The sequence below is a fragment of the Triturus cristatus genome, chromosome 7, assembly GCF_964204655.1.
Source record: "Triturus cristatus chromosome 7, aTriCri1.1, whole genome shotgun sequence".
Taxonomy (NCBI): Eukaryota; Metazoa; Chordata; class Amphibia; order Caudata; family Salamandridae; genus Triturus; species Triturus cristatus.
Genome location: NC_140590.1, coordinates 236182383 through 236206336, shown reverse-complemented (window position 1 = coordinate 236206336; position 23954 = coordinate 236182383). Strand labels below are relative to the sequence as shown.

The 23954-nt window shown below is 44.9% G+C and overlaps 1 protein-coding gene across 1 annotated transcript in view; it reads right to left on the bottom strand.

Moving 5' to 3' along the window:
* The window catches only part of LOC146809290 (dual specificity tyrosine-phosphorylation-regulated kinase 1B-like), a 368762-nt gene that overhangs the window by 126494 nt on the left and 218314 nt on the right, over positions 1-23954 (bottom strand). Inside the window, exon 3 of the mRNA XM_085616098.1 lies at positions 14280-14399. Coding sequence (XP_085472224.1) covers positions 14280-14399 — 120 coding nt within the window. The remainder of the gene's footprint in view (positions 1-14279; positions 14400-23954) is intronic.

The following is a 23954-nucleotide window of genomic DNA, read 5'->3' as shown; positions in this document are numbered from 1 at the left end:
GCCGAGGACGAGTCTGGCTGCGGTGTTCTGTATGGTCTGGAGCTTACGGAGCAGAGACTTGTTGATCCCGGCATTGAGGGTGTTTCCGTAGTCCAGTCTGCTGGTTATGTGTGTGGTTGACTGTCTTCCTTGATTCGGCGGTGAGGGGGGCATCCATTTGAAGGACTTTGAGGGTGTTGAAGCCGGTGGAGGCGACGGCGTAGACCTCTTGGGTCACGGAGAGGGAGGAGTAGAGTACGATGTAGATGTTTTGGGAGTGGTCCGTGGGGGTGGGGCTGCAGAGGGCGGTGGGCCACGAGGTGTTGTCCTATGCAGAGGGGGAGGGGCAGAGAATCTCGGTCTTCCCCCGAGTTGAGCTTCAGGCAGCTGCTGTTCATACAGGATGCGACGCCCTTCATTCCTTCTTGGAAGTTGAGTCCGGTGGTGATGGGGTCCTTGGTGAGGAAGAGGATGAGCTGGGTGTCGTCGGCGTAGGATACTATGCTGAGTCCATGCTGTCTGAGTATGGCAGCGAGGGGGGACCATGTAGATGTTGAAGAGTGTGGGGCTGAGCGACGATTCTAGGGGTATTCCGCAGTTGATTGCCGTGGGTTTGGAGAGGAAGGGTGTCACTCGGATTCTTTGGGTTCTGCCGGTGAGGAAGGAGCGGAGCCATTCGAGGGCGGTTCCCTGTATGCCGGCATCATGGAGTTTGGCTGCGAGTGTGCGGTGGGAGAAGGATGCTGAACATGGTCACGTCGGATCTGGGCGAGAAGGGTGCAGATGCCTGTGGCAGAGAGTAGAGCGGTCTTGGTGCAGTGGTTGCTGTGGAATCCGGATTAGGAGGGGGTCAAGGATGCAGTTTTCTTAGATGAATTTTGTTAGTTGGACGTTGACAGTCTTCTGTGTGACTTTGGCCGTGAAGGGGAGGAGGGATATGGGTCGGTAGTTCTTGAGGTCCGTAGGATCTGCCGAAGGCTTCTTGAGTAGGGGTCCAACTTCTGCGTGATTCCAATTGTCGGGAAAGATGCCGGTTTCGAAGGGGAGTTGGTGTGTCGTAGTTCCGAAGCGATGGCAGCTGTGGCTCTGAGAAGATGTGTGGGGGGCAGGGGTCCATGGGGGCACCCGAGTGAATGCCTTTCATGGTCGATGCAGTGTTTTTGGTGGTGACTGGGGTCCAGGCGTTGCTGGAGGAGGGAGTGGTTTTGGAGTCAGGTGTCTGGTCGTTGAAGTTGTCAAAGGCCCTTGATTTTTAGATGGAAGTAGGAGCCAAGCTTGTTGCAGAGGTCCTGGGAGGGGGTGATGTTTGTGGTTTCGCTGGGAGGTTTAGTGAAATCCTGGATGACATTGAAGAGTTCCTTGGAGTTACTAGAGTTGACGAGGATCTTGTTTTGGATGAAGATCATTTTGGTGGATCTGATGCGTTGGTGGTATTCCGTCGTGGCGTTCTTGTAGGTGGTGCGATCGAGTTTTATTGTTTCTCCAGTTCTTCAAGGCGTCTGCTGGATTCTTGGAGGTCAGCGGTGATCCAGGCTGCCTTCATTGGCGGTGTCTGTCGGTGTTGGGTAGGGGTGTGAGCTAGTCTGCGCAGTTGGTGATCCATCTGTGGAGTTCTTTGGCTGCGAGGTTGGCGTTGGTCGAAGTGGTAGGGGGCTCGTGGTTGAGGGTGGAGATGAGCTGCTCCTCTGACTTTACTCCAGTTTCTTCGTGGAGGGCGGGTCGCAGGTTTGGGCACCGTGGGTTTGTTGACGAGGAAGTGTACACAGTGGTGGTCTATCCATGGGTGTTGCGTGATCTGCTTGTAGCTGATGTTCCCACTTGTGAAGATGGGGTCGAGGGTGTGTCCTGCCTTGTGGGTAGGGGTGGTGACTAGCTGTTTGTCAGATGTTGGCAAGGTTGTTCAGGAGGGTGGCGGAGTTGGGGTCGCTAGGGTCGTCGAGATGGAAGTTCAGGTCTCCGATGAGTATGTAGTCCATGGAGGCGATGGCGTGGGGTGCGATGAGGTCAGCGTTGGTAGTGGCGATCGGTGCGCGAGGTCGGGGTGGTCTGTAGGCGAGGGTCCCGGGAAGTGTGGTTCTAGGGCTGGTCTGGATCTGGAAGTTAAGGTGTTCGGTGGTGGAGTCGCCGCTCGTGGTGGAGGTGGAGAGTTGGAGGGAGCTCTTGTGTGAGAAGCGAAGTCCCTCCTGCTGGGTGGCTGGGGCGGTCCATCCTCTGGATCTTGTACCCGTCAGGAATGGAATGGTGGTGGCGATGTCAGAGGAGGCGTTGGTCCAGGTTTCTGTGAAGAAGGCGATGTCTGGCGAGCGGGTGTCGTGGAGGTCCCAGATTTCTACAGCATGTGTGCAGGGAGCACACATTGAGGTGTTTAGCATATGCTGTTGTAGATCTTATGTTCTACACAGACTACAAAGCAGCACACTCATGCTAACACGGTGGCTAGCAAGCAGATGTTTGAAGGAATGTTACTTATTTCGTAAGCATCTCTTCGTAGTGTGTAATGCCGTAGATTGATATGCTTAGCAAACTCACGTTATATAGTATTGGGCTCAGAAGTTTGCAACTTGTTTTCTTCGAACAAGTCTTCCGATTTAGAAGGTACTGTGACTCCTCCTATAGTCTGTAATGCACATGCTCATCAGCTCCCATATTAGATTGTTTCTGGCTCATCGTGTGAGCTTAGCAGAGGAGCAGTATAGTGACAGAAAAGATGAGCTTGCGAGTAAAGATAAGATACGGTAAAAGGTTTTAGTAGTAAAGTGAATAAGTTAGCCATTAGCTTCCGGGGATGAGGGTGGGTGCATATGAACCACAGCACTACATGCTACGAACAGATGCTTGCAGGGTAAGTAACGTTCCATTTGTAACATGTGTTGGCTGCGGATACATAAGTTTAGCACAGAATGTAAAGGAGTGCTCCCCAAAAGCAGTTGTTAGCTAGTGGCTGATGTAGATGTTTGAAAAAGATTAAGATTCGTAAAACAGCTTGGCTTGTTGATTAGCTAAAACATCAACACAATAGTGTTTTGTGAATTTATGTGGGTTATTCCATATTGCTGCTTTAAAAATATCTGCTAATGGAATGTTTCCCAAAAGAGCCATTGAGGTTTCTTTTTTACGTGTAGAGTGAGCCCTTGGAGTTACAGGTAGAGCTCTTTTTGCTTTGTGGTAGCAAGTTTGAATAAATCTTACTATCCATCTTTCTATTCCAGCTTTTGATTATAGGGGGAACCATTTTGGGGATTTGAAAATACAACAACTTGTGTTCTATGAAAATGTTTAGTTCTGTTGATGCAATACATTAATGCTCTTAACATCAAGCAAGTGTAGAGCTCTTTTTGATATTGCATCTAGTTTAGGGAAGAATCCTGGTAGCTCAATTATTTGACACACTTGGAATGCGGAAACTAATTTAGGTAGGAATTTTGGATTAATATAAAGTACCAATTTAGTTGGATAGATTTGGAAGAAAGGTTCTTCTAAAATGAGCACTTGAAGTCCACTTATTCGCCTGAAAAGTGATGGCTACTAAGAAATTTACTTTACATGTGAGGAACTGTAAATCACAAGAATGTAGTGGTTTAAAGGGTGTTCCCTTGAGTCTAGTGAGAACAATATTTAAAGCGAGACTGGTGCTTGTGGGATAGAAGCCTCTTTTTAGTCCTTCCTTAAATGACTTGATTACTGGAATTTTAAAGAGCAACATATGTGGTATGTTTTGCTTGTAAGCAGCAAGAGCTGCTAAGCGTAGTCTAACAGAGGTATATGCAATTCCTGCTTGATGTAAATAAAAGACTACCAATAAGGTCTTGCACTGCCGGCGAGAGTAGTTGGATTTGTTTGGCTAAGCAGTAATGTACAAATCTTCTCCATTTGGCGGCATAACAGGCTCGCGTGGCTAGCCTGCATGCTTGTTTAGAATGTCCATGCTTTCTTGTGGTAGATTTTGGTGCACAAATTTTAAGACCTCAAAAGCCAAATCACCAGATTGAGCTGCATGGAATTTGGATGTATTACTTTTCCCTGTTCCTAAATTATAAGATGTTGCCAAAGAAGCAGGTTTTCATGTGGCACTACAGATGGTTGTAGTACAGTTGCGAACCAGGTTTGTCACACCCATGTCGGGACTATCAGGATTAGTGTGAGGTAGGTTTGTTAAATTCTGAACCACGTAAGGAATGAGTGGGAGAGGGAGAAAAGCATAAGGAAATATGCCTGATCAGTTAATCCACAGACCATTGCCCTTGGATTGTGGGTGAGGAAACCTGGATGCAAAGCTTTGGCATTTTTCATTCTGCCGGGTTGCAAAAAGGTCAATCTCTGGGGTTCCCCACCGTTGGTAATACGAGTCGTGTACTTGCGGATTCATTCTGCTGAGCATATCTGCGAAGTGGTTGTCCACCCCTGGTAGGTGTTCCACTAGGAGGTGGATTTTGTGATGTATGGGCCAGTGCCATACCTGCTCCGCTATGTGGGAGAGCTTATGCAGTGTATGCTCCCCTGTCTTTTTAATAGAATACATTGCGGACATGTTGTCGGTACGGACTAGAACTACTTTGTTGTGAATATGTTGCTGAAAAGCTTTCGAAGCTAGTTGAATCACAAGAAGCTCAAGATGACTGATGTGAAAATATTTTTTGAGGTGGGGGACCAGTGGCCACGTACTGCAAGGTGCCGCATATGGGCCCCCCCCAATGCTGTAGAGACCCACCTGTTGTAATGGTGATTTGCAGAATTCGGCCTTTGAAAGGCTGACCCTGCAACAGATTGCTGCTTTTCTACCACTGCAAAGAGTAATGGGTCAATGGCTCTACCAACACTGGATCTTGTAGATGCCCCTCCGCTTGAGACCACTGTGATTGCAGAGTGCGTTGAAGTGGGCGCATTTGCAGTTGTGCGTGCTGCACTAGGGAGATACAGGACGCCATCCTCCCAAGGAAACAGTGTTTTGACTGACGTGACTGAAAAAGAGGTAATGGAACAAACTTTTGCACCCTTTCTGGACTCAGATAGGCCATGGCTGTAACAGAGTTTAAAGATGCAGTTTCAGAGGTTGCAGGTGAGATTTTGCTGCATCGAGTGTGAAGCCTAATTTGTGTAGAAGTTTGATTACCTTTTGAGTGTCCTGCAGACATTGCAGGTCAGTATCAATCTTGATCGGCCAATCATCTAGACCCACCCACCCCTTCCGGAAATGCGCTGCAATCACTGCGAGGCATTTTATGAATACTCCTGTTGCAGTAGTTACTCCGAATTGCAACACCTTCAAATGATAGTGCTGTCAATTCACTTGAAAACGGAGATAGCAGTGATGTGCTAGGTGTATTGGAATGTGGAAGGAGGAGTCTTTGAGGTCCATGGATGTCATGCGATCTCCTTGCTGTAGCAATGGTATTACTTCCTGTAGTGTTACCATATGAAGGTGTGTTGTGGTAGGATATATTTGTTGAGTGGCCTGAGGTCCCACCTGGTTGTAATGGTGATTTGCGGAATTCGGGCTTAAGCATACCCTTTAACATGGGCAAGAACTGTACTGTTCCGAGAGACCTACTTAGTGTTTCCACTAAGAAATCCTCGTCATCCTGTAATGTGTGGAGATCCACCTTATAATAGTGTGTGTGTATGTATGTGTGTGTATGATAGGATAGGACCTCATGGTAGGTTGTTGTATCAGCTGGAGGTTAGGGTATAGGTCGGGATCAGTGTCGTCTATAGGGTCTAATTCATAGTGACCCCATGGGTCATTAACACTATCTGGATCTTCCTGTGGGTCTGGAAAGTAGGCAGTGTCATAGGGGAGACTGTCATCCCCTGCGTCAATGTCCTACGCTGATGACTGTGTGTGTGATGTGTGTGGTTATTCAGAAGGAAGGTGGTCAGCCAACTGCTTAGTAATTGGTAATAAATAAAGCAGGTGAGGGGAATATGGGAACGAGAGGGGTCAAATGGATGTGGATGCGGAACCAGACTTTTGAAGCTGAAGCAAATAACAGATGTCTTACACCAATGCTTTTTAGGGTTCTGTCTATTTATAATACAATGAATAAAATAAATCACATTGCGGCATGACATGCATATATGGTGGGTTTATGTCTTACCCAAGATTAGCATGCACTCCTCTGGTGGTTTGAGGTACCCAAACTCTAGGACCTCATGTGAAAAATCACTATATCAAACAGCTAAATTGATTTGAGGTTTGGATGTCCTTCAGAATTGTCATTTTGAAAAGCTTCAACTAGTTGCAGCGGTTCCATGGTGTGAGGTTAATTAGAGTGCAGATTACCATTTTTCTCTGGAATGAGTAAGAAGAGGAAGTACACTCCTTTGCCCTGCTGGTGTGGGCACTGTTTAGATGGCCCCCTTTGCGAAGTACTTGTATGTTTTCTTTCGGCAGTCTATGTTCCTGGCTGATTGTATGCAGTTGCAGTGGTGGTTTTCCTTGCTGTACTACAGAAAGGGCACACTTGTCAGAGAGCCTACTAGTCCAAGGGTATTTCCTCCCACTGGAGAAGGAATAAACCATTTGTCCTCCCCTCAACAGTAGCTGTATTATCATGGGTGATTTTTGCAAGTCACTGCTTTGAGATGAGGCACCAATTCCAGAGCCATCTCTTCCATGACCATTATCTCTGAATCCTTCACAGGGAAAGGACATTTTGGTTTGGCCCGCCTGAAAGGAGTGATACTGCGGTAGCCTGAACCATACGGTAGTATGGCAGCTTTTGCATTTCCACGCATCTGTTGACACAGACATCTAGATACTAGTTGTGTCCTGGAGTGCCTACATGGCCTATACAGTATCCATGTCTTCATATATTTTTATTTGAGCGTCATGTCCACCTGAGGCCCGAAGGGGTGTTCACTGTTAAAAGGTGCCAAGGTGTAGCTAGACGTCTGGACAACACTCTTATTCACGCAAGTTGTCAGGGATTCTAGGAGTCTGGGGCCCTAATCGCATCATATAGCAAGAAAAGTCTGCAGCACTTCAATGGACCCCCTAGCATGTATTTGCACCCACTCCCTGAGAGCTGCTGGTTGACTTGAGGTGTTTGTGTGTAAATGTTGTGGTCTGAAACTTGTGTACAGGAAGAGGAGGCTGTGTAAAAAACATGCCCTATGAAGCAGCAGCAGCCATTCTGGATACAGTTAGAATTCCAGAAAAAGGGTGGAGTTCCTGTACAAATAGGAACCACTCCCAATGACTGGCGGCTAGCCAACGCAATTTATCCTCTGCAACAGCAATAGAGGAGTATGTAGGTCTCCAGTGGGTTTCATGCCAAGGACGCTTTCTCCTTTTGAAACCAGCATTAAACAAGCCTTTTGGGAGAACCAGTTTGCTGGCATTCATGTTTGAATTTGGAGACGTACGATGGTGCCTTAACCGTGTTCAGGGAATACTTCGACAGGACCTTGGTTGTAGGGTTTTTTAATGGTATCGGACAGTCGAATGTAAGTGAATATCTAAATTCTGAACTTCTCACTTTGTGAAGTAATTGATTTTGAGGCAATGGTTTAAGGTAATCTTGCACAATCAAATAAAGCATCTAGGTAGTAGTTAAGACCACTCCTTTTTGTCAAGCAGTACTTGGCGTATTAAGGACAAGATCTAGTCCCTGCTATCCCAATCCTAACCGCCTCCCACATGGACATCGCCATGGTTCGCCACTGAAGTTACAAAACTTGAGGCTACTGTGTTTGGAAAGGGGCGGCAAGGTGTTCAAATCTGCTTTGGCGAAAGTATTAGGGCCTTAACAAGTCTATGTAGGCTGATGATGACTTACCTGGACGCAGTAAATGCTGTAGCCAACCCACTATGGATGTTAGTATGGCAGACTGTCCTGGGCTGATTAACTACTCTATCTGCTCTCAACAATACCTTCTGAAAACCAACCAAATTGACTATATGCCACTTTGTAGCTGCCGTCACAGCGATATGCTTTTCAGGTCAATATTTGGGCTCTCCTTTTCGAGAGAAGGTTCATCATCCGTGCTTTGTGCAAACATCCATTTGCAAGCTGTGTAAAGCTAACACATCTGTAGGAACAGGACCCGTTGTAGATTGGGTCTTCTGGGATAGCTTTTAATTTTTTTCAGCTCAGAGTGTGTCTGCCCTGCTCGTCACTGACTGTTTACGTTCTCGGACACACTTTAGTAATGCTCCTTAGCATGGGCTAGAGCCGCACAGAACGTTCAGTCTTCAATAAAGTCTCAACTACAAAGTCCACCTTTTCTTTCACAATTTGTAAATTGACGTAATGATGCTCAGATACCCTCTGAATGATGGCACAGTATGCTGTTGAGTCATCTGGGGGTAAGACCTTAACTGAATATAGTCCTCTTGAGGTTCATCATTATAGTACTCCCAAGGTTCTTCCCAAACTTGCATCAGAAGTGGTTCAAAGTATGGATCCTGTGTTTTTTACCGGCTGTCAAGGTTCAATTAGGAGATTGAAGTGTGCGAATGTGTACAAATTCCTTTGTAATGGTGGCCTACATGGTGATGGCGCTGATGAAGGAATAGAGCTTGGCAGTGGTGGTGGGGCTGCTGTTTTGCTGCCTAGGCTTTTAGGGAATTTGGGGATGCTTTATGGGGATTGGACTTGTAGCTCCTCCGAGATAGCCTCCTCAAAAGTTAGTCTCCTCTTCTTGTGGTGCGTAGGCTCAGACTATTAGTGTGGAGGTCAACTAGAATCTTTCTTGATGTCAGGTAGATGTACACAGTCATTTGACTAAAACCACACACTCTGAAAGCTTCAGTGTGGGTGCCCATTCACTCAACCCTTAAGTTAAAGCCACGGGCTTTTTTGGTGCTGAGTTTGAGGTTTATTTCGGCATTAAACATGTGTGGACAGTAGCTCTTGGCAGGTGTGGTTTCGAGTTGTATTTGGACGCATTTGGTTCAAGTCTTCTCTGGAACAGAGACCAGCTTTCAATACTGAGCAGGCTTGGTTGTAGTGGTTGAAGTAAAATAATGAGGACTCGGATAAATAATTGGGGTATAATTCTGGCTATGCAACTCTTTGTGAGGCTAAACCCCAGACTTTCAAGCTATTGGTCTCATCGGTTTTTTCTAACCTAGCTGTAAGCTACTTTGGGATTCCAGAATATGTCCCTTTCTCAATGTTGAAGGCATCTGAGGAAAAAGTATCAGGACCATCTTTCACTTGACTAAGCTGGTCTTACCCTTTGAGTAAGGTCCCTCGAGATCTTTGCGCCCTAGATCAACTCGATGGATCCTGATGCTACATCCGTGATTAACACTAGACGGCAGGACTGTACATTGTATAATAACTACAGCACCACATGCTACAAAAATGATACTACATTAATGTTTCGTAAGGAACAGATTTACCTCATTACAAAACTGATAAAACTCCAAACCATTAAGCCAATGTGCACGTATTTCTGCCTCCCCAAAGAGGACACCCTTGAATACATTTATTAACTGAACTGTGGGTGTACATAGTACGCCTCTGAAATGGCAGGAAGGGTAGGTTGCTCGTATTTTATTGAATGAGAGAGATAATGCCCTAAATAATTATTTTTCCAACTAAAAAACACTAGTTCAGGATCTTATCCTGCAAGCCAGTTCATTGCAATTTTTTCAGAAAGTATTATTCACGACCCAAAGACCCCGATTAGAAATCTGAAGTCCCTTTGGCTGAGCTGTATCACTATTGTGTTGATCTGGTTGTGATAGATGAAATCCTGGATAAGCTCATACCCAAAAAAAATTCGACCATGGGTAAACAAACCTCTTAGAAAAGCCTACATCTGATCTCCCGACAGCCACAGAAATATTAAGTAAACAAATATATATAAGCCTCAATGTGCCGATTGGTTAAACCGCTCACTACTTCCGCTTCAAACAGGAAGATTAAGAAACTAGACTGCCAGGCCTAGATTTCTCTTTGCATTCAAACAGAATGATAATTCGCTTCAATATCTTGAACACATTTTTGAATAAAACCCCCATTCAGCCCACCCATCATAGAAATGTGGGACATGACAGACCGCTGGACATTTCAGATTCTGCAACTGTACAACCTTTCCATTAGCAAATTCTTTCATGTCGTTCCTGTACAAATGCATTCAATGGAAAATCAGGGATTTCATTCACTGAAACATTTATCACGTTATTACTATTAATTATGTTATATTAGGTAGTTGTAATAGGATCTTTAACAAGCAGGCCTTCTGATAACTGAAGCTATGCATAAAAACTTGCTCAGCGACGTGGGGCAACAGTGTTTCATCTACTGCTTAATTTTTTGACAGTGAATAAGACGCGTCTTAGGTACGTTTGGCGACAATCCACAAGGTGGCACCAAAGAACAGCATTTGTTTGAAGGCCCAAATACGATTTGAAGCCTTCACTCGTTATAATAAGATAATTGTATATAAAACTTGGTATTATACTTCGATTTTTTTAAACGATATCACATTCACTTACAACAACCCCATCCATTAAGAAAGAAAAAAAATATTAACATTAAATTATAAATGCTTTATGCACTTCAGAATGTTATATCAAAAACGTTCACGTTTCCAATTTCCAGTATCTATTAAATGTAATTAATTTCTGAAGTACAGACTTGCTAAAAAGTCAAGACGGGAAGGTGCCCCGTGTCATCAGAGAGGCGACAGGCCATAACGTGACAGTAGAGAGCAGTCTTCGTTTCCAGTGTACCGAGGGGAGCTCGAAAATAGGGTAAAATCAATCATGCAAATGCTCTTCTTATCCATTAAATGGAAGTGTTTTCATGAGGACATCTTGATGTCATTTTCTGGAGCATTTGTCGCTTTTTATTCATCGAGCAAGCAGTTTCTAAATGTGCCACTTGTCACCACGTGTTCGTTGCATAAAGCTACGCTAAGTGGGCGAAAATTCGAAAGGGTGCAGAGTAGACTGTACTAGGGAAATAAACAAGTTTAAATCCGACCACTGCCTAGTGATATTCACAAACCGCGAAGCAGAATGCGCACACACAAATGTACTTTGTGTCAGTATCTCAAAACCAAGAGAAATTATTTGCAAAGACAGCAATACTATTTCATTGGTCACATTTTATTTAATTGCAAAACTCGCAACGTCCCCCCAAAAAAATATCATGAAATTGACCATGTAAAAAAACAAAAGTAGTGCAAGAAAAGCGAACAGCACTTTATTTCTGGTTTGTAAGGCAAGTGTTTAATCAGGACATAAAGACCATAATACACTTTTCACAAAAAGGTTATATATTCGCATTTCTTACAAATTTTACGCCGAGTTGCTTTTGACTATTTTTTAACTTAAGTAGTAAGAAAATAAATAACTACAAGTTTGTTCTTTTACACACGGATAACCCAAGTAGGTTTGTAAAGATGGGGGTTGCATTATAAAAAAGTATCCAAATATCAATACTTGAACGCTTTTGTCATAAATCACTGGAGATAAATTAAAATATTTTCTATCCACAGAGCATGGTCCTTACCTTTGAAAAGCCAGTTGTAAAATTAAGTCAAGATAACTTATGTGCTCTGTCTCCCACTTTACTAAGACATAAGTTTTATTTATTTCAATACCTTAGATGGGACAACGTAGGTCTCAGAAAAATATCATGCTGCACGCATACACACATGAAAGATGATCAGCTGTAGTTAATCTCTTTAAAACGCGTTATCCTTTTCTCCCTCGATCGCAACACCTCAACAGTCTTGCATCATCTAAACCCTTCAATGTTCCAACATTCCAAACTACATCATGGTCGTTCGAATACTACCGACACTAAGATACCACAAAATCCGAAGTTTGCATTGCCATATGAAGACTCACATTTCTTACATATTCATTGATACCAGTTAGAAAACCTTTGCTAGTGAAACCAATTTGAGGCGGCCTAGGTAAAAGGAACATTTGCGGACTGCTTGGACGGATCGCGTTTTGGATTCTGTCCAACAATAATTAAGGTACTTTCAGCTTGTCAACTCTACTGATCAGAGGCTTACTAAACAGATTTTCAGAACCATTTTCGTACTGAATTGCTCCAAACCTAAAATCGAAATTGATATGCTTTAATCATACTATTTTAACGGATAAATGTACTGCAATGAAGGTGCAAAGGAGAAAAAGATTTGGGTGCAGATAATCCCGCTGCTTTCTAGCTGAAATGTTTGATGCAGTGCCCACTTTTGGTTAAACAATGTTTGCTTAAAAATTACTACTCATAACGTTCCAAATAAAAAAAGTGAAGAACATCCAAATTTCCAACTGTACACTTATACTTAATTTGTTCTGATGAAGTCTATTCAATGAGAACCAATATGGACAGCAAAAACCAACTATTAGTGGTCAACAGTTTTTCCCGTTTGGTCCCGTTACTCAGATCCGAGCATCCTCCAAATTGAAACCAACGAGTAAGAATGTTGCCCCTGCATGGCTACAGAGATTTCCAGGGGGGCAGCACTTGTAGTGGGTATCACGGACTGCCATAGATGTCTTGTACTGCTGGCTCACGACATTACCTCAGCTGTCTTATTACAGTGCAACAATTGAGAATAGGACCCTGATGCCAACCCTAGATGGGTTGCATCAATGATTTAATTCTGTCATCAACCTCTCAGGGAAAGGCAGAGGGAGAAAACAGGAGTCCAGACACAGGACATCTGAACACCAATGAACATGCACTCTATTTGCATCACTGATCTATCAGCTTCAAGCTAGGGAAGAACTGCTTCACCAGTAGACTATGCTAGTAACCTCAACAGGCCCCATTCAAAACATAGATAAAAGGCATTGCTATGTACAATGCCAATAGCTTAAACTCCAGCAAATGTGAGACCTATTGCATTCCAAAGGCTGGTTTAAAAGTGATTTGGGGAGGGGGAGGGGGGGGGGGGGCGGAGTAGGGGGGGGCGTTACAAACAGAAGGTAGCAGAAGGAACCGACCAGGAAGGTGTGAGGAAGCAAAAATGATGGCGAAGTGGGGGAAGGGGAACAGAGGGCATAGAGAAGCAAACGATCGAGAAATTACACGGGCAGGGGGAGAAAAGCAAAGGAGCGAGAGCAATGTTAAACTAGGGCTGAAAGCACACCCTTCACAGGTAATCTGAGTCGAGAAGCAAAGCGCAGCGTGCTGCCACTTTGGAACTGGAGAACTGCTCAGTAAAGCTCTCCAATACCTTCCTGTCGGGTTCGCGCTTGCGGGAGTGTGTATCCAAAGAGATACTTGCAGCCAGAGTTTTTCTTTTTTGGATCCATTTCACAGAGGAACAAATTGAGAAAAGAGAGCATGGGCCCTTTGTTGAAAGTGAGCGGAGGAGCAAACCTAAAGCATATTCATGTTTAACATAGATGTTTGTTTAGAAAATAAACATGACAGATCTAGAGGAATTTACATCAAGCATCTTTGACCTCCCTAAAGCCATCCCTGAGTTGCCCCCTTCTGTCCCCCCATGGCCCCTGAAGAGCTTCAAGTTTGCTACGAGTTAAACAAACTGATGGTCACAACTGCATCATGAGAGAACCTCCTGCAGTAGAAGAAAATCATTAAAGAAAATAAATAGTGCTTACAGACTAAAGAAGACGTACCGTGTAACAACCGAAGAAAAAGGGCCAGTCCTCATGGGAGATTACGAATGAAGACAAGGGGGTACTAAGGAGGGACTATCAAGCCTAATAACCAATCGGAAGCCAGAATTTACGAAGGACAATGACAAGCAAATGACATATGGTCAGCGAGTGGGTTGGGCTTCAAATACATACTCCAATACAGCATGGCTCACAGAGAAGCGCATGCGCTGCTCAGGCTCGACCTAAATATGGTTAAATATTCTACTGGCATCCAAGCGCTACCACCTGACTTTCTGGGAACCATGGCGATCATGCATCATTAGAAGGCTCATTATAGTGTCAACCCTTAAAACTATTACTTTTTAATGAAATACAAGGACAGGTTTTTACGTGCCTCAAGAGCAAATCATCTGTTAGGAAGCACAAGGCTTATCAGCAATTATATTTTGAGTATAGGATTATGAACAAGATATGCATACAGAATAAAAAAAGGTGGGACAGTTTTAGAGTTCACAGGTTACTGGTCATTCAGCTATGTAATCGGAAATTCATATACCCAACTGACAACATATGAGAAGGAAAAATGTTATGACTGACTGAACATGCACTGTTTGGCATCCATTTTTTACTAAGCACAAATCAGCTGTTACCGCAACAGTAAATCTATCTAGAAAATTTGGTTTTCTGAATCAAGATAAACATAGAAATAAATACAATTTAGGTTTACACTATGAAAGTACGTGTTCCTCACCTCATTGATGTGCTTGTATGTTTTTATTAAATCCACAGACAGTTTACGTAGAGGGGCGGTGGCAGAATCCCGGAACGTTAAGGGAATCCTCCTCTGCAAAATTGTCATATCCGGCAGAACCTGTGAAGAAAAGAACATGCCGAAAAAACTGTAAAGCACAAACTAATCTAAATTCTAAACAATTTACTTCAACTACACGGGAAATTGGAAACTGCTCTCAAATCAAGTCAGTACTCTAGTACCATTGTAACTAGGGTAAACGAGCACTCAATTACTATTGTAACTATAGTAAACGTGCAATACTGGCAAAGTTACTTTCAATTTACATGTTTATTTAAAAATTAAAAAAAAGGGTTAGGATCTAAAGGCCAAGGAATGTGAAGTTAATTGAGAACGGAGAATAAGGTTTAAGTTAGTAGGAATAAGGTACAGCAATGTGCACCAGAAAAAGGAAATCAAGTGTAAGGATAATGTTACTTACCCAGTAAGCTTCTGTTCTTGGCATGCAGAGCTGTAGATTCACAAGCTTTGCATACTCCTGCCATCTAGTGCTGGGCTCGGATGTTTGCAATTTGTTTTTGTCTTCGAAGAAGTCTTTCCAGTCATTAGGTGCAGTGACTTTTTTCGGTGACAGAGCGTATCATCATCGACTCCATTGTTAGATTGGTTTCCCGCAGAGGGTGTGAATTGAGTTAGTAAGTGTAGACTAGAGCGGTCTACGCGTATGTATGTAAACTGAGAAACTGCAACAACTACAGGAGACCGGAGATTCGGGCAGGTGCACGTGAATCTACAGCTCTACATGCCAAGAACAGATGCTTACTTGGTAAGTAGCATTATCCGTTCGAGGCAAGTGGGCTGTAGATCACATGCTTTGCATAGACTATACAGCAGTACACTCCGAAAGCTGTGGGTAACCTGTAGTTGTTGCAGTTGTCTGAAACAGTGTTTCAAGAACTGCCTGGCCTACATTAGCTTGTTGCCTTGCTAACACATCTAGACAATAGTGTTTAGTAAATTTGTGTGGTGTAGACCATGTAGCTGCTTTACATATGTCAGCTGGAAGAATGTTGCCTAAAAAGAGCATAGTAGACCCTATCTTGTGAGTAGAATGTGCTCTGGGGTATGGATAAAGTTATTTTGGCTTTAGCAAAGCATATTTGAATGCATTTAACAATCCATCTTGAAATGCCCGATTTAGAGATGGGGTTGCCCTTGTGAGGGGGCCCAAATGCAACAAATAGTAGTTTGGTTTTGCAAAAGTCATTGGTACTTTCCATAAAATATAGTAAAGCCCTTCTAACATCTAGCATGTGGAGAGCTCTTTCTGCTACTGAATCAGGTTGAGGAAAACACACAGGTAACTCAACTGATTGGTTAATATGAAAAGCAGAATCCACTTTGGGAAGGAATTTTGTATTGGTGCGAAGAATTATCTTTATGTAGTTGAAAGAAAGGTTCTTCCAGGGTTAAAGCCTGTAGCTCACCAACTCTTCTCAATGAAGTGATAGAAATGAGGAAAGCAACTTTCCATGGGAGGAACTGTAGAGGACTGAGGATGACAGCACCGGGGCGGACCGGAAGTGGAAAAAGACGACACCGACCCAACCCGGACCGGAAGCAGGCAGCGGTCTAGTGTTGGCCCAAGAGAGCGGGGAGGGGCTTCCGAGAAAAGCAGAAGGGAGAGACTCCAAAGGCACGGAGGAGGAAGGCGAGAAAAAAAAGAAGACGGGCGGAGTGGAGGAAGAGAAACAGCGAGGCGGAGGACGGCGAGAGCAGAGGAAGGCGAAGAGAAGCGGAGGGGACGGAGCCAGCAGAGTGCCCTGTACACCGCGTCCATACCCGGCGGGCAGAGACAGGGAGAAGACACCCCGGGTCCCGACACCACGGCCCTGGAGACGGGCTGTGGCATACGGCGAGTACCCCTCAGGGGAGCGTTCTGGTGGGAAGGCACGGGGAGGTAAGGCACTCGAAGGGGGAGGGAAGGTGGTTCACATTGTGAAATCCTGCACAACCCTTCCTGCACTCACAAATTGGCGACGGTAGCACTGACTAGACCTAAATCCGCAAGAGTAGTTATTGACGTGACCTGTTCTTTCTTTTCCCTCCCCTGCACATCGAGAGTGTCCAAGAGAGCAAGAGAAACCCGGAGAACCCTAACCTGTCCAGACCCTGACGGCCCGGAACCAGGAACCCAGGAGAGAAACCATCTCCTCCACCTTTATGTTGCCTTTTCTAGTTGTAACCTTTTTGTTTGTTTGTAACCTTGAACATTCCCATCGAGAGGACCATAATAAAACCACATACTCTAACCCGTGCCCGTAACCGCGTAAAGTATCATCAGCCAGCGTGCGGAAGGACAGCGACACCTACAATTTGTGTTTGAACAGCAGGTCCAAACCACCCAAAAGGATAGGGAAACATTGCAAGATGCCTTGAGAGACCAAGCCGCCCTGCTTACCACAAACCAGCAGGTTCAGGACACAGCAATACCCCAGCTCACAGATGCCAAAGTGAGCCCTGGAGTGCACCCCCATGTCCCTGTGTCCGTTCACCAAAAGTTTCAGGAGGAGGAGGACCCAGTCTACTTTTTTACCAATTTCGAAAGGGTCGCAACCACCGCAGCCTGGCCCCAGGAACGGTGGAGCCAATACATCGCCCCTCTTGTCCGAAGAACTCCAAGCCGCCTATCAGGCCGCCAAGCCCGCCAGTACAACATCCTATGAGGAGGTGAAGAAAGCCATACTAGAGCGGTTGGGGTATGACCAGGAGTATTAAAGAGCTAAGTTTAGGGGAAAGATGGACAGCTGGGGACAACCCACATGCCCTGTACTACAGGATTAAGGATCTGGGCAACCGTTGGATGGCAACCCACGTGTCTAGCATGGAAGAGGTCACAGAAAAGGTATTCATGGAACAGTTCCTGGACGCACTACCAATAACCACCCGTTCATGGGTAAAACATCCTAACCTAACGTCTACAAGGACAGTGGAGTTAGCATGCGCTTTCCACAGATTCCCAGAGTTCAAGGCTGGTATACCACGAAACCCCTTTTTGGCCCCAAGAGCCACACCTAGACCCGATACAAAGCCCCAGGCGAAATCACGCATACCCCCTAGACTTAGTCACCCCACCCCTCGTCCAAGTGGGCAAGGACCACAATGTTACCACTGTGCCGAGTGGGGGCACATAGCCCGACAGTGTCCTCATCGAGCTCCAGCAGCTGAACCGATGGAGGTGGGGTACTCCAGGGGGCGTATCTATGTAACCGGTAAAGGTTCCCATCAGTACAGAAAGGATGTTCTTTTAAACGGGAATAAACACCAGGCTCTTTTAGACACAGGGACTGTAGTGGACAGAGCCCTGGTATCCCGACCATAAATAAAAGAGCGAAAAAGTACATGTTACCTGCGTCCATGGGGACACTAAAGCGTATCCCGTAGCTGAGGTGCTGTTAGAGGTATCAAACGACCCACACCTGAGAAAAGTGGGGGTCATATCATCCCTGCCTGAGGCGGTCATCATTGGCACTGACCAACCCTGATTCGAACAGTATCTGGACGAGACTAAGGGGAAGGACTCTACTTGGTTACAGGAGGCCCCTTTCATAAACAGTGAACTGGAAGGAAAAGCAGGAAAGGACAGGAAAAGCAAATACGAAAGAAGGAGAGAGAAGAGGCAATACATACAGACACAGACCTCGCACCATGCTTTTCCTCTCTCCCTTACAGATCCAGGTGAGACAGCCCCAGTTAGCTTCCGCTCAGCTCAGAGAGAAGACAACCCCCTTATATATGCCTGGGAACAGGTACGGGAGCAAGAACCAGATCAGGTAGGAACATATTTCTTTGAAAAAGGGGGTTTACTGTACAGATCTGAAAAAAACGGGGGAACACTCCAACACACAGCTAATCGTGCCCCTCCTGTTTCTTGAGCACGTTTTACACCTGGCCCACAACCAAACAAGGGGCGGACATTATGGGAAAGAAAACACTCTGAAGTATCTCCGCAATAGGTTCTACTGGCCAGGGGTATATAGGGATGTAGCAAAACACTGTGCGGCCTGTGTGAGATGTCTGGCTAGAAGGCCCTGCGTGTTAGCAATGCACCAGCGATTGGCCGCTTGTGCAGCTATAGCTTTGTCAGAAGCATTGATGAGTTTTGACTCTTTAGCTGGAGGAGGAAAGTCTCCCAAAGTTTGAGAATTGCTCTCTTACTAGCGTTAGATACTACTAAAGAATTAAGTGGTAACCTGCCTTTATCTGTAGGGGAAGGTTTAGATTTCTTGTTGACTCTAAGAGTGAAAACTCGTGCAGTTACATGGTCTTTAAAAATCTTGTCTGTGTGCCTCATCATACCTTTGAGCACAGGGAGTGTGTGGTTTGACCGGTGTATGGATCCTAAAGTCTCAATAGAAAGTCTCTAAGGATTCTTTGTGGAGCTCCACCCCATGGAGCTCCAGCCCTGGCAATGAGTTCTTGAGAAGAGAAATTGTCATCAGGTGGAGATGGCATGGCAGGGTAAAGGTCAGGATCATTATCCATTGGAGGGTCAATTGTATGATCCGTCCATGGATCCACTGGAACATATGTGTCTCCCTCATCAGTATGGTCTCCTCCATGGTGAGATAATGGAGAGTGATGAGGTGTAATATGTAAAGGATATAAAGTTGGGGAGGAGGAGGTGGTGATGGTAATGGATGATAAGGGCTAGTACCAACATTTTTCTTTTTCAAAGGGATTTTTTAATTACTATAGTCATCTGGGAGCTTATGCTTGGATAGTGTCTTGGCATGAATAGGTCTTGTGTCAGGATTAATATAGTTTGTTTTGCTTGTGATCCGGTTTGGATGGTACAATGTCTATTTTCGTATCGAACTGTGCCATAGGGGTTTCTTTGGTTTACAGTACCGAAGGTTTCAGATCTGAGATGGAGTGACCTTTCGGCACAGACGATTTCGGCTCCGAAGGTTGTTTGCTGGTTTTTGGTATCGAAGGTTTCGGCTCCGAAACAACTTTGTGCTTCGAACCGGAAGGTTTTGGCTCTAAAGTGGCTTTGGGTCAACACAGTCCCAAGCCTGAAGGCTGGACAGTATGTTTCAGTGCCGAGGCAGAGCGTCAGAAACACTGTCTCAGTGCCGACCTCGGCCAGAAAGCGAAGGTGGTGCCGAAGCCTTAGATTTGTGAGGGAAGGGTTGACTGAACAAGGGGTCTTCAGTACTCATGTCACCCCGTCCCTGCGGCACATCGATGCAGCGGTCTAGCTCCAACTCTGAATCAGAGTCCGACACTTCGAAGGCCGGTTCTTTCTCAGCTGCTGTGGGTTAATGATCATCTTGCTCGGAGTCTTCGCTGAAGAGAACCGGCGTGTCGTAGATACGCTGGCGCTGCATCTCCCGACATCTAGCCAGACGATCTCAGAAAGTTTTCTTGGATTGAAAGAATTGCACACATCGCAGTCTTGTTCTCTGGAGACTAGCACAAGTTACACACCAGGTGCAAGCCGGTACGCGGGTGCTTTGCGTGGCACTGAGGGCAGAATTTAAATGGAGCCCAGTCTACCAACAAAGAGCCTGACAGACGCAGCTGAAGGCTGCCCACAAAACTTTCCGTCCAGAAAAGGTGATTTCATTGACCGAATCGAAACTTGAAGTGGGAAACGTGTTCAAAACAATACCGTTGAGGGTAGAGTGGATTGCACACCGAGGGGTACCCGAGAAACTATTTCGAACCATAGTGCAGCAATACAGGTCCGAAAACAATGGCGAAAAAAAACATTCTAACAATGGAGGCGATTACCATGCACACTATCACCGAAAGGAGGAGTCACCGTACCACGTGACTGGAAAGCCTTCTTCGAAGACAAAAAAAACCTGCAAACATCCAGACCCAACACTAGATGGCAGGAGTATGCAAAGCATGTGATCTACAGGTTGCATGCCTTGAGCTCTATTGTTCTCTTTCATGGCATCTTCATTAATATTCATAAACGCAAACTTTTTAATTACTGATTTCAAAGAAAAAATGCATCCCATTGTAAATTAGCTTGTATTTTAGAAATCTCTATATACATGGAGTCTTGCCAGCACTACAGAACCCAAAACACAGCTACGATATCCAGGTAGACACAAGCAAACATTTGGGCTACTGAAATGACAATTACATTTTCCACCAACAAGCCATCACGAGTCTAGAATTTCATAAGCAAGAAACGCCAAAAGGCACATACACTTCCATAGGCTGATTGTTGCTAATCCGGTCCATGTGGTTTTGTTCAGAAGTGATGAATCAGCCATAATGACCAAGTAATATACAAATGTTTTTACCATTGAAAGGATACATGTTCTCACTCTGTATACCAATGAAAGGTCTGGCAGTACATCCATTAAGATTTTGAAATATTAATGCCTTTAGCTACACCCCAAAGAAAAAATGGTACTTATATATATAAAAAGTTTTATATAGCGCTAACATGACGCTGGAGGGTATCGGAGCGCTTTACAGACGAGATGTGGTACACACAAGGTAGACAATTGTGGGAGAAAAAGCACACAAATACAAATTACAACAAGTACATAGTGCCATCATAGAGGCATGTAATAGGACCAAATAGTTGTTCAGAAGCAAAAGTAAGCAGCGGTGTGTAAAAGGAAGAAAGAAGACATGCGAGTAGAATAAAACAAAGTCATTAAGAATCTATACGAGGAGGAGCAAGCCTTGGGCTCAGAGGAGCCTCCAGATCAGACTGGAAGGTCAGAGGCTTCTAACTTCAGCGATGTGCTCGGAGGAGCCACTAGAGCAGTCTGGAAAAACAGAATCTGAACTCCATGAGGTGCTCATCAGTAAGGCTTTCGCTTCCTTTTTGAAGGAAAATGTTTAAGGAATCAGTCTAGTTTCCGGCAGTGGGAGTTCCAAATTCTTGGGGCAATACCTGAGAATGCTCGATTGTACATTTTCATTTTTTAAACTTACTTAGGTTTGAGCAGCAAGGTTGGGAGCTCCTTGAAGAACGAGCACTGCAGGAGAATTCTAGCTTGTTTGCAAAGTACAGAGGAGTGTTGAAGTGCAGTGCTTTGTGTGTCATACATGCAAGTTTTAGCTGAATCTTTGCCTCAAAACGAAAGCCAGGTCCGGAGAGATGTGGTAGAATTTCTTGGAGCCTGTGATGAGCCTAGCAGCTGCATTCAGTGAAGCCCTAAGAGGCGCTAAGCTGTATCTCAGTAGGCACAGAGGGTTGCACTGCCAGATTTCAGCCGTGATATGACCAACGCTTGCACAGCAGATTTGAAGTCGTCATAAGGAAGAAATGGTTTAAGTTTCCAAAGGATGCGGAGTTGGAAGTACGCTCCTTTGGTAGCCAGGCTGAGGTGATACTGCATGTTTAAGTTCTTATCCAGCATTATTCCCAGCGATTTCGTAGTGTCTATGATGGAGGGAGTGCAGTTGAGAGCGGAGAGATTTTTCAAACATTTCTCCACGATGGGGGCTTGCTTCGTCGGTGAGATAAGGAATTCCATTTTGAGGGCGTTCAGTTTGAGGTGGTTGAAGGTTAACCAATTTTGAGTTTTGTGCAGGGTTTCGTTGAGTGTCTTGATATCGTCAGGAGAGGAGATTTTCATGTACAGCTGGATGTCATCCACATACATGTGATATTAGACAGTATATGTTTTGGGGGTTTCAGTAAGAGGTTCCATGAAAAGGTTGAAAAGCGTAGGGGGGTGGGGGAGAGGACCGTTGGGGAACCCCCAGGGAGCAGGGACTGAAATTGGAAAGTGACTGACTGGAATTTATTCTGAGATCTGTTGTTGAGAAAAGAGGCAAATCATTTTAGTACAGAGCCCTAGAGCCCCATCCTACGTTCCAGGAGATTCAGTAAATTGTTAAGTTTGACAGTACCGAAGGCAGATGAGAGGTCAAAAGGTATTAACAGGCAGGATTGGTTCTGGTCAAGCAATGTGAAAGCGTCGTCCACTATATGAGTGATGGCTGTTTCGGTGCTGTGGCCGTGATGGAAGCCTTCAAATCATTAGAGTCAGCCGTAGGTTTTTGAAAATAGGCAGAACCAGACCAGACTTCAGGCACTGACCAGAGTGGGACTAGTGACCTTATTTCTTTAATGAAATTCGGGGGAAGTGGATCACTGAAGTGATTGGACAGTTTAAGGGTTGAGAGAATGTTGAAGATGGATGTGTCATTGAAGGGTGAGAAATTACTCCAAGAGGCCTTTTTAGGGGAGAGACAAGGAACACTAAGAAGCTGTGAAGGTGAGGAGTCTGGAGGGAGTGCAAGATCGGTCAGGGAAGACCTCAGTTCAGATTCAATCTTGCTAGACTTACCAAGCGGCATAGTCCTCACAGTTTGGCTGTGGACAGGAGGAGAATGGAGGTAGGTTGGGCGTTTTATTGGATTGTAGCTGAATCAGATCAAACAGCATTTTGGGGCGATTTTTGGCTTCTGAAGAACACTTTCGCCATTCTGATGTGTTTGTTGTAAGCACTCCTTCTCAGCCTTAAAATCATAGAGAAATCAGTATATGGAGAGGATCTGCAAGAACATTCTGCTAGTCTCAGGTTGCGTCTGTCAAGAGTTTAGGCTGTCATTGAACCAAGGTTTGGATCCTTTGTTGGACTCTTAAGTTGAAGGGGGCAATTGCATTCAAGGCTGTCAACATGGAGTTGTTGTAATGATCAGTGAGTTCGTGGACGTCGGGTCGGACATGGCTGCAGGAGGAGGCAGGAACAGATTACAACATGATATGAGCTTATTTAGGTTTGCCTTTTTCAACATTCTTTTCCAGTGTTATTGTTTCAATGGTTGGACTATTTTGGTGTGCCATCTTTCTAGGATACGGAAGGTGATATAGTGATGATCCAACCAGTCACAAGGGAAAATAGATTCAAGTTGAATGGTGTTGGGATTGGAGATGATTAAATCGAGGGTTGAGCCGAAGTTGTGCGTCGGGCTGTCACAGAATGGAGTCATGTTGAGGTCAGCTATAAAGTTTGAGACTTTTCACCGCCTGATCATTCAGGGTCATTCCAGTGTAGTTTCAAGTCTCCAAGCAAGATATTGGGCCGTAGAGACCCAAGTTGGACGAGATGGTTTCCATAGTTTGTTCGACCAGAGGGAGGTTTGTCTCCCTGAGGATGGTAAAAGACGTTCAGGTTGCATAAGTATCTGTGTTTGCTGATGATGTCTATGCACAGATATTCACAGGATGAGAGAGTTGCAGAGGGTGACTGCTTTGATGAGACTTATGGTGGATACAGGCAATACCACCACCAGTTTTCTTAATTCGATCGGGTCCGATGATGTTGTGACTTGGAGGGACTAGGATGTTGAGGAGGGGACCTGAGGATTCGTTATGCCAGGTTTCTGTGAGGATAAGAAGGTAAAGTTCCTCATCAAGGATGAGTTCAGCGAGGACAGTGTCATGTTTCACAGCTGATCTACAGTTGAGTAACTTGCATTTCAGGTGTGCTTTGTAGTCTGTGAAAGTAGTCTGTGTAATAGGAACTTGCATAAGGTTAGCAGTGTTTAGGGCATTGGAGTTGTGTCTGGGAGCTCTGTGGGGGTTAGGTGGAATAGTTTGGATAAACTCCGATATGACCTGATTGTAAATAGTAGCAGGAGGGTTTAGTGGGGACGTTTGCCCTGTTCTAGGAGAAACTTGGG